Source organism: Scyliorhinus torazame, chromosome 15 (genome assembly GCF_047496885.1).
Source record: "Scyliorhinus torazame isolate Kashiwa2021f chromosome 15, sScyTor2.1, whole genome shotgun sequence".
Taxonomy (NCBI): domain Eukaryota; kingdom Metazoa; phylum Chordata; class Chondrichthyes; order Carcharhiniformes; family Scyliorhinidae; genus Scyliorhinus; species Scyliorhinus torazame.
In genome coordinates, this window is record NC_092721.1 from 163,747,233 (window position 1) to 163,760,922 (window position 13,690).

General features: G+C 43.7%; 1 protein-coding gene across 6 annotated transcripts in view; it reads right to left on the bottom strand.

The window, feature by feature from the left end:
• The window catches only part of sparta (spartin a), a 57,254-nt gene that overhangs the window by 5,619 nt on the left and 37,945 nt on the right, over nt 1-13,690 (bottom strand). For 5 of the 6 annotated variants that reach the window (XM_072477031.1, XM_072477028.1, XM_072477027.1 and 2 more), the window contains 2 exons: nt 7,625-7,783; nt 3,548-3,638 (listed from right to left, as the gene is read on the bottom strand). In XM_072477031.1, coding sequence (XP_072333132.1) covers nt 3,548-3,638; nt 7,625-7,783 — 250 coding nt within the window. Of the gene's footprint in view, nt 1-3; nt 3,454-3,547; nt 3,639-7,624; nt 7,784-13,690 lie in introns of those variants that run through there. The other variant, XM_072477032.1, reaches the window with a different exon arrangement.

Genomic DNA, 13,690 nt, shown 5'->3' on the forward strand with positions numbered 1-13,690 from the left:
TATCAGAAAGGAGCATTTTGATCATTTCAAACAGCAGAGCAGCCAGAAAAAAAAATAAAGGGTGCCAATGCTAACAAGCTGTGAAGAATTGAATTCAAATTTTAGGGGTTCTCTTTCCTTCCCTCCAGTCTTCTTCTGAAAATTTGAATTTAACTTCAGATTACAAGTCCATTATCATAGCCACAACGTTACCCAATACCCAGAATGTTAACAGGTGAAAATAAAGTTGACATTTCAACTGATATAGATAGAAATATCCAGAATCCTTCCAGTACAGGAGGCCGCCATTCATCCCATCAAGTCTGCACTGATCCTCCGAAAGAGCACCCTACCCAGGCCCACTCCTTGGCCCTATCCCCGCAACCCCACCTAACCTGCACATCGTTAGATTGTGGGAAGAAACCAAAGCCCCAAGGAAACCCATAGACAGGGAGAACGTGAAAACTCCACACCATCAACCAAGGCCGGACTCAAACCATGGTCCTTGGCATTGAGGTAGCAGTGCTAACCACTGTGCTACCCCACGAGCAAACTTAATTCACTACAGCAAAAAAGAGTGAAGGATTGGGCATTGTTGAGTCTGAGGCTGTCTACCTGTGTGTGTGTGTGTGTGGAACAAAAGGGTGAAAGGGGTTGTCAACTGGCAGAGAAATGCAAACAAGGAGCTCAGTCATGAGGGGTCAGGAATAATTTGGATTTAATTACAAACCAATTGCAAATTTAAAAAAAGGATATTGATGGGTTTATTCAAGCATGATTTTACATCAATGGGCCACTGACATGGGTGCATCATTTCACAACTTCTAAATGATAAAACTCTCACTGGATTCTCTTGTCGATCAGCAGGAAGGGCGAATTACGATGTTATAAAACATACTTCCATTGATACGTATAATTTAACACCTGCTTAGAGACATTTGGAAGATTTGGGTACAGGTTAAAAATATAAGCAACTATCTTGGTCTTTTACGATGCAACATTTCGGAGAGTTCCAGACAATTAAAAAATATGGCTACTTGATTATAAGCAGCTAAACAAATGAGGCAATCATTTCATGGCCCAGTACACCATCCTGAACATGGGAAATCAGAATGCGTCAGGAGTTCAGCCCATATGAAGTGTGTATAAAATGAGGCCACATCAGAGGTTGGGGAAAACAAAAAAAAAGTATTTTAAATATGAGCAAGTGAGCACATAGCCAAGCTTTGCTCATCTTTCAGAAACCCGAGAACATAATCCAGTAGATCATAAATTGGTTATGCAATGGTGGATGTTCCTTCCAAGATACAGCAGCTCCTTCAGATGAAGGATTACACTATGCAAAGGGCCAAGTTACTCACATTGAAATAAAAAAAGGAGATACATCAGTGGCAGAGATTTAGCTGAAATATCTCAATTATGTGGGGATGAGAGAATCTCAGTAAAACCTTTGATTGGAACAGACACAGATAGTAAGGGATCATCAGTGCCATTGGAGGGGGTCCACAGGGGGGGTGGAGGTAATGAGCATAAAACAAAGCAGGCTTGGCCAGTCCAATATAATTTGTTAGTGACTTCTGCGGCCAAAGATTAGAGGCATTCTGATTTCAGGTGGAGAACTTGTTGAGTTGGCTTTCAGCACTGTAGATGCATGCGGAGCATTTGTAAGTTAAGGCACCGCGATTTAATGGATGAGTGTCTAAGGGGACCTTTTAAAGGAGAGTGAAGGAAGTGCAGCTAGACACCACACCAAGGGTTTAGCTTAAAAAAAACTCACTGTACTTCATTATCTGAATTTTAAAAAGCATGCTTCCAGTCATAAGGAGCGACCAAGTGGTTAAGAAGCTGGTCAAATTACAGTGCATTCAGAATGGGTTAGTCTTAGGTTTGTTGCTTGTTCAGGGAAAAGACACAGGAGATCAAGTGATTCACCTGGCTGGAAGCAGAGCAACTTTATTGGGCATCATTACATAAATTATGTGGCAAGTGAAATAGCAAGGTTAGCACCCCAGCAAAATTAAAGTAGATTACCCAGTTACGGGGTAGCACTGGGTATCACCAGTTTACGCACAAAAGCTAACCGCAGGCCTGCAGTGGTCATGGTTGAAGGACAGTATAACATTAAGAGATTAATAATAAATCCCAAGGAATGCTACTGTGATATCCATATTATATCCTACAAAGTGCAAAGGGGGGTTCCTTGGAGACTCCATATATCACACCAAGATACAGGATTGAAAGGAGGTCAGAAGTCTAGAACTACAGTTTAGATAGGAAATAGTTGACATTCAATGAGGAATGTGGACTACTAAATGTTAGATGAATGGAGAAGACCGGAGCTGGGGGAAAAGAAATGGGATTGAGAGCAGACCCAGCATAAGATAAAAACCTGATTACCAAAATCAGTTTGGAAAATAAACTACAGTCTGAGGAGCTAAATGAATATATTTATAATGTATGTATTTCTGAACGAGGGAAGATAGCAGTGCTGGAAGTTTCCTATTTTCAAGAGCCCTGCATTGCGCAAGGTTCTTCAAGCATTATCCCCACGTGCAGTCATGGTCTTTCTAGGACATTAGAAGGGAATTCCTTTAAGTAAATGGACAATACTCGCAGTTGCTAAACTTTAAGCCACATGTTAATTTTCCCATCTGGCAAAGTATAATTCTAAACAGATTCAAACAATTATGGTGCAGGAAAAGACACTATTGCTGAAGATGTACTGGCTAAGTTTGGATACATAAGAATGTAGCTATGTAAAGTTACTCCCAGAGCTGAACATAAAAACTCACTTGCAGGGTCACTTATCTCTGGCAAGGAGCAGAAACCACAACTAATTTATTTTTCTCCTCCTCTCTCTTGCCAGGTAGTACTATGGGTAGCTCAGCATTACCATGCTGCCCTGGAGAGATTAGTTAACTCAGCACAGGAACAAAACCTGGGATTATTCTGGTTTGTAAAACTAGGTATCACACAAGTCAGTGCGAGTCATCTATAATGACACTTTTCAGTTGGCAGAATGCTAAACTGAGAATGGCAATAGTGGTCAAATAAAAATAGAAGACTTGATTAACCTCTCCTCCAAACCCATGAGAAAGTGGAGTACAATGTTCCCAATAATGGGGGAAAAGACCAAATCGCAGAAATACACCAAACACAATTTTATACTGTCGGCAAGAGAATGGAGGTCAATGGAAAGCTGGAATTCTGTTCATTATTAAATTAGATCAGCAACGATGTGGATGGACTGAATTCCCACTGAATATAGAGTCAAAGGAAAGAGAACCATGTTTATATTAATAGGATATTGAAAAAATAAAATCAATCAGCATAAAATCACCTGAAATGATTCACAAAATACTGATCTTGACGCACTGTGCCAAAAAGAAAGCCAATTTAAAGCAATTAATTTCAAATAAATTAAGTGGTTTGAATCAATTTGTTTTTGAAATGCAAACCGTCGTGTTTCGGTATCTGAAAGTATAAAGCGTGGTTAAGAACAAAATATGTACTGTTTTTGTAACCTGAATTTCAAATAAAGTATGCTTTAAAAAAAACAGCTACTTACTTATGTTTCACAGTGTGGACAGTCTCTGCTGCAACATTCTTGGCTATACATTTTGCTGCACACTCTAAACCATTCCAGACAGTTGCAAATCCTGCAAATTAAAACCAACCAGTTACAACTTACATTGATTAATTATTCACCTATGGAATCACAATAGCTCGAGGAGGTTAACTTTGTTTGAGACTGCATAGTTACCAATGGTCAAGTAAGACAAATAGAAAATTAAAAACAGACCAATGTTAAAAGAAGGTACGAGTAGGGCTATGTTCATCTGCTGGTTCACCTGTATTGCTCAAGTGGTTATAAGATTGATAAACAAGCTTGTAGAGTCGTATAACCTCACCCCGGATGATAATAACGATGTCAATTGATTATTACTGATTCACAAGGCACAGATTACAAGGACTCTAAACTTCAATGAACAAATTACATATTTTATTTGTCACTAATGTAGGATGGAGAAAAGATAACGCTGACACTCGAAGACTAGGACAAGGATTATGAAGTTGGTTCAGAGGAGTAAGTCTGGCATAGCTGTTGGAAATACAGAGGTTTCAATGAACAAGAGACACTCAAGTAGCATTCTGACAAAGTTGCAGTTTATTAAGGTTAAAATGAGAGGCCCAGTGAGAGAAACAGAACCTCAATGTATTAAAATGCAAGGTCAACAATTTTTGTAGTAATAGTTGAATGAGGAAACATATCTTTATACAAAGGATGGAAGAAACAGGGACGTCTCTAATACGAAAAAATGAATAGATTTTTTAAAAATAAATTTAGAGTACAGAATTTTTTTTACAATTAAGGGGCAATTTAGTGTCGCCAGACCCTCTGTCCCAACCGCCGTCTTCGGGCACCTCTGCCACCATCCCGGACCGGTTTCCGGAGCCTTCCGGTGACCAGGCGGCGGGGACAGAGCAGGCAGCTGCACCACTGGCCCGGGACCCCGGGAGGAGGCTGAGGAGATCCCGCCTGTCGATGATCCCGGTGTCAGGATCAAGGCAGGTCCTGGGTGGTTGGTGGGCCCGTGTTGCCCGCAACACTAAGTGTGGTAGAGGATTTGGGCCCAGAGGGTGACTGTCCGAAGGCTGTCAGCCACCTAGTGTCGGGAGAGGAGGGTGTACACGAGGCTCTCTGCAGTGGGGTGCAGGGCTCACTCATGCCTGAAATTGTCGCCCCTCACCCCCTCTGTTGGACTCCCGGAATCTGGCCCCCCCCCCTGCCCCGACTTTGTCCCTCCCCACCACCCTCCTTTACCCTCTCTCCCCACCACCCCTCTTCCTTTCCCTTCTGTTGGTACAGAGGCAAGGGTATCTGGTCTCACCAGCGCACGGTTTAGTTGCTTGTACCATTTGTTTGTTTTTTGTACAAATGTGTTGTGATCTGTTTTACTAATCAGATTTCCCCCCCCCCCCGCCGTACGTTGGTTCATAGGGGGGAGGGTACTCTGTTTCTCCAACACAAAATTATTGTTTGTATAGTTTGGCCTTGTATTTATTTTTTTACTGTTTTAATAAAAAGATATGGCCAATCCACTTAACATCTTTTGGTTGTGGGGGTGAAACCCACATAGACACAGGGAGAATGTGCAAACTCCACACAGACAGTGACCCGGGGCCAAGATCGAACCCGGGTCCTCGAGCGCCCTAGGCAGCAGTGCTAACCACTGCGCTACCATGCTGCCCTAAAAGCAGTAATAGATACTAGCTCAATTAATAATTTTTTAAAGTTGAAATTAGATGACATTTTATTCGTCAAAGGTAGTAAGGGATTATAGGTGGGTAAATGGAGTTAGGATACAAATTTCAGCCACAATTTCATAAAATTATGTAATTGGTCCAAGGGGTTGACTAGCCTGCTCCTGTTATCAGGTGGTAACACAATTCCAAATAACTCATGCTCTTTGCTTTTAGGCGTGTTTCAGCTTACATACAAATTACATTATGTTCAGTTGCATTGAAATGTATTGCCACCTACTGGTCCAGTAATCCAATAGATCTAAATCTAGCTGCACTGTTCCTTATTTGTCCTGCTTAACGGTCAAGGAGACCTCATCTGGAATACTGTCTGCTGTTCGGATAACCAAAATAGGGCATATTTTACTCCTGAGAATACACACACACAAAAACAATTCTAGGTCATCAGGAAGAGTTAAGGAATTTCAGCTCTTTCTTGGGAAAGCAGATTGCCAGATGATCCAAGCGATTAGTACCTTTTAATTATTTGGTCAATCAAGATAAATTATATAAATCCGAGACAAGTCAAAATTAAGGCGTTAAATCTAGGAGAATAATAAGACTATGTTAGGGAAGGATATTGAAACAAAGAATCCAGATAGGATCCAAGGCAAATAGGCTCAGATAGAAATAGAGGGTAGTGGGCGATGTTGTGACCACAACACTGTTCCCAATAGCATCCTGCAGGACTCGTTACAAAGTCCCTTAGTTTTTATGCTACAGAAAAATGATGTGGACATGTAAGAGCGATGATAAGTTTTCAGACAGTACAAAAATTGATAATGGAAAGTTTTTGATTGCAAGATAATATCAATGGACTGGTAAGGTGGATGGAACAGTGGTAAATGGGAGCTCAGATGTGGATAAGTATGAGTCAATGCATTTGGGTAACGCCACAAAAACAAGAGAATATATATTTTTAAAATAAATTTAGAGTACCCAATTCATTTTTTCCAATTAAGGGGCAATTTAGCGTGGCCTACACATCTTTGGGTTGTGGGGGTGAAACCCACGCAAACACGGGGAGAATGTGTAAACTCCACACGGACAGTGACCCAGAGCCGGGATCGAACCCGAGACCTCGGCGCAGTGAGACTGCAGTGCTACCACTGCGCCACCATGCTGCCCTAAACAAGGGAATATATAATAAATGGTAGGGTACTTAAGTGTAGAGGAGCAGCGAGAGCTTGGGAGTGCATATCCACATCCCTGAAGGTGGCTATATAGGGAGGAGACAAGATTATATGGTATACTTGTCTTTATTAGGGCAGCACAGAATAAGAGCTGGAAAGTTATGCTGGAACTGTATAAATCACAAGTTAAGCCACAGCTGGAATACTGGGTACTGTTTATGGTCACCACATTATAGGAAAAATGTGATTACACAAGAGAGGATAGAAAAGAAATTTACAAGAAGGTTGCCTGGACTGGAATATTTTAGTAATGAGGAAAGATTGGATTGACCAGGGTTGTTTTCTTTGGAACAGAAGAGACCGAGTGGAGACCTAACAGAAGTGTACAAAATTATGAAGATCTAGATAAAGTGGCTCTATTTCCTTGGTTGCAGGACTAATCTCTTACGGCAGCATGAACTTATAAGAGGCTTAGTAGGAATTCAAGGGAACTTCTTCCACTTAAAGGTGGTGGGAATCTGGAACTCGTTGCCTGAAAATGCTGGTAGAGGCAAAAACCCTCAATATTTAACAAATACTTGGACATAGTTCTGGATATGTATTTGAAACGCCACAACCTACAAGACTACAGACCAAGAGGTGGAGAGTGGGATTAGACTGGTTGGCTACTTATTGAATGGTGTGGATATAATGGGCCAAGTGACCTCCTTGTGTACTGTACGTTTCTATGGATTTAGAGAGTTAGGGGCTGGTTTAGCACACTGGGCTAAATCGCTGGCTTTTAAAGCAGACCAAGCAGGCCAGCAGCACGGTTCAATTCCCGTACCAGCCTCCCTGAACAGGCGCCGGAATGTGGCGACTAGGGGCTTTTCACAGTAACTTCATTGAAGCCGACTTGTGACAATAAGCGATTTTCATTTAATTTCATTTTCATTTATGCATTTCTGGAAAGAGTACAAGATGGCAAGTAGTCTGGTTAATGAAAAGTGTTTTGACAATACCACTGTGCCATTGCCTCCCCATAAAATTATTCAGTAATCCAATTAATGCCCCTCTAAACTATTGTAAATTGCATCAGTTTTCCTATTATTTCTACAAGTTTAACAAAAAGGAATTTAACAAAAAGTAATGAATTTAAAGAGACATTAAATCTTACATTTGTAAATACTTATGGAAGTTAAATGGAAACAAAACAGATCAATGTGTACCTTGAACTCCACTTGCTGCCACCACCAGGGCTCCATCTAGATTGGCTTTTGAATTATTATCTTTCTTTATGGCCTCTGGAATCAGTTTACTTCCATGTTTCTTTACATGCGGAGCCAGCTCTCTTCCAACAGTACTAGCAACAGCGCAAAGTCCATCAACTGAGAAATTTTTAAAATTCTAAATTTAACTGGTGTTTCAGACAAATGCAACTACTCAGTAAACTTGAACTAAGAACATAGAAAAGGTAAAACTCATTGATTTAGGGCACACAGTAATTCACAATCAAATATTAAGCAGCAAACCAAAGTGGTAGTTGTGATCTTCCCTTCTTTTGCCATTCATCATGTATCGCTGCTGTGAGGTAGCCATTAGATAATTCTCTTTTATTTAGCCTGAGCTCCAGTTGAGGAAAACGTGTCTTTTGCTTATGGTTCATATCATTTACAAGATAACTGCAATTGGCACACTCTTGACATATTTAATTACTCTCTTGAGACTCTACCTCATGTCCTATTGCTGTAGTTGACAACAGACCAGCAGCCAATTCTATTTGCTAAAAAATGGCCCGGATCTTGTGGCCAGCAGCAAATAAGAGGCATTTGCCACTGCGGTGCTTGCAACAATATGTTTATCTTTCTCAGAGGCTCCAGTGACAATTTGCTCCCCCAGTTGTAGTATGGATCCATCAGCTCTCCCAGTTGTAGCATGGATCCATCAACAAGGAAACTAATGGTGAGCCTAATTTCAGCATCATGGATATCTCGAGGTGAAGGCAGATCTCAAGGAGCATGCCTTCAGCCTGAAGTATCAACGGTGCTGAAAATATGCGAATTATAAAAGCTTTCTTTGTTATACTTTTAATTCTAGCTCCCCCCAGCACTGCTGTTATCCCCCCCCAGCTCCTATCTCTGCTCATCTCGCACACCCTTCCCAGCTCTGCTCAAGAAACCCTCCCACTTCATGCCTAGTTCCTACCCTTCATACAGTCAATATAATTTTGTGCACCTGCTTGCAGAAACAAATAGTGCAACAATAGGAGTCCTGTTAAAAAAAGTACAGAAGGAAGATATTTTCACTAAACTAAACCCCTTTGGAACAGACCAGCTTTTTATAATGTCAAAATAGATATCTGCCACCTTGTGCAGAGAGGACATGACTTTGCCAATAGGCTGTAATGAGGAAGCATTCATAGGATTTCTGGCCAAAATGTTGCTCCTTGCTATACATGTGTCTTTAGTCCAGTTTGTCTGTAAAACCCGTATATCAACCAAAACCAGTTCCCGCATACATTACTATCTATGGATTGGAATACATCAGTGACAAACAGGAAACAATCACAGTAGATTAGAAAATGCTATTGTTTATGTCAGCCAGAGACTTCAACATTGTAAATAATAAATTCTGATGAAAGGTGACGCTAGAATCAAGAGGTTGATCAACTTTCTAACTAAATGGTAAAGTAGTGTTTTAGGGGAGATTAAAATTTCTTAAATTATATAGAGATGCTGTGGAACATTTTTTTTTCTAACCAGACTTGTTGGAACGTTTCTATATTTGAAAGAATTTACTTAGGGCATTGCAAGCAGAAGTGAACAAGATCACAACCAGCCCTTTTTCTTTGTGAAGTAAAACAGACTATACTTTTCTGAAAGTGGTGGAAAACTGGACAATGCATATTTGTTAACATTATAAATCACAATCTGTTCCATCCTGGAGGATGAGCAGCTCAATTTGAGCATGAAAGAAAGACAAAACACTGCAGGATATTGGAAAGAGATGGAAAATGCTGGAAATACTCAGGTCAGGCAGCATCCGTGGAGAAAGAAACGTATTCTTCCCCACGGATGCTGCCAGACTTAGAGTATTTTCAGCATTTTCATTTTTTTTTTTAAATAAATATTTTATTGAAAATTTTTGGTCAACCAACACAGTACATTGTGCATCCTTTACACAATATTATAACAACACAAATAACAATGACCTATTTTATAAACAAAAACAAAAAATGAATAAATAACAAAAATGAAAACTAACCCTAATTGGCAACTGCCTTATCACAAGTAACACTCTCCAAAAATATAATTTAACAGTCCAATATATAATTATCTGTAGCAACGACCTATACATATTATACAGTATATATTAACAACCCTGAGAGTCCTTCTGGTTCCCCCCCACCCCCCCCCCGATCCTGGGCTGCGGCTGCTGCCTTCTTTTTTCCATTCCGTCTATCTTTCTGCGAGGTATTCGACGAACGGTTGCCACCGCCTGGTGAACCCTTGAGCCGACCCCCTTAGAACGAACTTAATCCGCTCTAGCTTTATAAACCCTGCCATGTCATTTATCCAGGTCTCCACCCCCGGGGGCTTGGCTTCTTTCCACATTAACAATATCCTGCGCCGGGCTACTAGGGACGCAAAGGCCAAAACATCGGCCTCTCTCGCCTCCTGCACTCCCGGCTCTTGTGCAACCCCAAATATAGCCAACCCCCAGCTTGGTTCGACCCGGACCCCCACTACTTTTGAAAGCACCTTTGTCACCCCCATCCAAAACCCCTGTAGTGCCGGGCATGACTAAAACATATGGGTATGATTCGCTGGGCTTCTCGAGCACCTCGCACACCTATCCTCCACCCCAAAAAATTTACTGAGCCGTGCTCCAGTCATATGCGCCCTGTGTAATACCTTAAACTGAATCAGGCTTAGCCTGGCACACGAGGACGACGAGTTTACCCTGCTTAGGGCATCTGCCCACAGCCCCTCCTCGATCTCCTCCCCCAGCTCTTCTTCCCATTTCCCTTTTAGTTCATCTACCATAGTCTCCCCTTCGTCCCTCATTTCCCTATATATATCTGACACCTTACCATCCCCCACCCATGTCTTTGAGATCACTCTGTCCTGCACCTCGTGTCGGGAGCTGCGGGAATTCCCTCACCTGTTGCCTCGCAAAAGCCCTCAGTTGCATATACCTGAATGCATTCCCTTGGGGCAACCCATATTTCTCGGTCAGCGCTCCCAGACTCGCGAACTTCCCATCCACAAACAGATCTTTCAGTTGCGTTATTCCTGCTCTTTGCCACATTCCATATCCCCCATCCATTCCCCCCGGGACAAACCTATGGTTGTTTCTTATCAGGGACCCCCCCAAGGCTCCAGTCTTTCCCCTATGCCGTCTCCACTGTCCCCAAATCTTCAGTGTAGCCACCACCACCGGGCTTGTGGTGTAGTTCCTCGGTGAGAACGGCAATGGGGCCGTCACCATAGCCTGTAGGCTAGTCCCCCTACAGTATTATTGGGCCGCTAATATTTCAATGGTGAGTAAGTGGATGGGAGAGGAGGAGGGAGCGGCGTGGAAGAGATTAGAGAGGGCAAGAGATTAAACTATGTCTGAAGCAACGATATCGCTTCTCTTAAAGAAGGAAAAGGACCCGCTACAATGCGGGTCCTATAGACCTATTTCCCTCCTAAATGTAGACGCCAAGATTCTGGCCAAGGTAATGGCAATGAGAATAGAGGAATGTGTCCCGGGGTGGTCCACGAGGACCAAACTGGGTTTGTGAAGGGGAGACAGCTGAACACGAATATACGGAGGCTGTTGGGGGTAATGATGATGGCCCCACCAGAGGGGGAAACGGAGATAGTAGTGGCGATGGATGCCGAGAAAGCATTTGATAGAGTGGAGTGGGATTATTTGTGGGAGGTGTTGAGCAGATTTGGTTTTGGAGAGGGGTATGTTAGATGGGTGCAGCTGTTGTATAGGGCCCCGATGGCGAGCGTGGTCACGAATGGACGGGGATCTGCATATTTTCGGCTCCATAGAGGGACAAGGCAGGGATGCCCTCTGTCCCCATTTAAATTTAACCTATGCAATGTGCCCCAATTCTTGGCTATCTGGATCCCCAGGTAACAAAAGTCCCTTGTTACCTTCCTCAACGGTACGTCCTCTATTTCTCTACTCTGCTCCCCTGGATGCACCACAAACAACTCACTTTTCCCCATGTTCTATTTATACCCTGAAAAATCCCCAAACTCCCCAAGTATCCGCATTATTTCTGGCATCCCCTCACCCGGGTCTGCCACGTATAGTAGCAAATCGTCCGCATACAAAGATACCCGGTGTTCTTCTCCTCCTCTAAGTACTCCCCTCCACTTCTTGGAACCCCTCAACGCTATCGCCAGGGGCTCAATCGCCAGTGCAAACAATAATGGGGACAGAGGGCATCCCTGCCTTGTCCCTCTATGGAGCCGAAAATATGCAGATCCCCGTCCATTCATGACCACGCTCGCCATCGGGGCCCTATAAACAGCTGCACCCATCTAACATGCCCCTCTCCAAAACCAAATCTCCTCAACACCTCCCACAAATAATCCCACTCCACTCTATCAAATGCTTTCTCGGCATCCATCGCCACTACTATCTCCGTTTCCCCCTCTGGTGGAGCCATCATCATTACCCCCAACAGCCTCTGTATATTCGTGTTCAGCTGTCTCCCCTTCACAAACCCAGTTTGGTCCTCGTGGACCACCCCCGGGACACATTCCTCTATTCTCATTGCCATTACCTTGGCCAGGATCTTGGCATCTACATTTAGGAGGGAAATAGGTCTATAGGACCCGCATTGTAGCGGGTCCTTTTCCTTCTTTAAGACAAGCGATATCGTTGCTTCAGACATAGTCGGGGGCAGTTGTCCCCTTTCCTTTGCCTCATTAAAGGTCCTCGTCAATACCGGGGCGAGCAAGTCCACATATTTTCTATAGAATTCGACTGGGAATCCATCCGGTCCCGGGGCCTTTCCCACCTGCATGCTCCTAATTCCTTTCACCACTTCTTCTACCTCGATCTGTGCTCCCAGTCCCACCCTTTCCTGCTCTTCCACCTTGGGAAATTCCAGCCGATCCAAGAAGCCCATCATTCTCTCCCTCCCATCCGGGGGTTGAGCTTCATATAATTTTTTATAAAATGTCTTGAACACTCCATTCACTCTCTCCGCTCCCCGCTCCATCTCTCCTTCCTCATCCCTCACTCCCCCTATTTCCCTCGCTGCTCCCCTTTTCCTCAATTGGTGTGCCAGCAACCTGCTCGCCTTCTCCCCATATTCGTACTGTACACCCTGTGCCTTCCTCCATTGTGCCTCTGCAGTGCCCGTAGTCAGCAAGTCAAATTCTACATGTAGCCTTTGCCTTTCCCTGTACAATCCCTCCTCCGGTGCTTCCGCATATTGTCTGTCCACCCTCAAAAGTTCTTGCAGCAACCGCTCCCGTTCCTTACTCTCCTGCTTCCCTTTATGTGCCCTTATTGATATCAACTCCCCTCTAACCACCGCCTTCAGTGCCTCCCAGACCACTCCCACATGGTACTCCCCATTATCATTGAGTTCCAAGTACTTTTCAATGCACCCCCTCACCCTTAGACACACCCCCTCATCTGCCATTAGTCCCATGTCCATTCTCCAGGGTGGGCGCCCTCCTGTTTCCTCCCCTCTCTACAAGTCCACCCAATGTGGAGCGTGATCCGAAATGGCTATAGCCGTATACTCCGTTCCCCTCACCTTCGGGATCAACGCCCTTCCCAGCACAAAAAAGTCTATTCGCGAGTAGACTTTATGGACATAGGAGAAAAACGAGAACTCCTTACTCCTAGGTCTGCTAAATCTCCACGGGTCTACACCTCCCATCTGCTCCATAAAATCTTTAAGTACCTTGGCTGCTGCCGGCCTCCTTCCAGTCCTGGACTTCGACCTATCCAGCCCTGGTTCCAACACCGTATTAAAATCTCCACCCATTATCAGCCTTCCCACCTCTAGGTCCGGGATACGTCCTAACATGCGCCTCATAAAGTTGGCATCATCCTAGTTCGGGGCATATACGTTCACTAAGACCACCGCCTCCCCCTGTAATTTGCCACTCACCATCACGTATCTGCCCCCACTATCCGCCACTATGGTCTTTGCCTCGAACATTACCCGCTTCCCCACTAATATAGCCACCCCCCTGTTTTTCGCATCTAGCCCCGAATGGAACACCTGCCTCACCCATCCTTTGCATAGCCTAACCTGGTCTATCAGT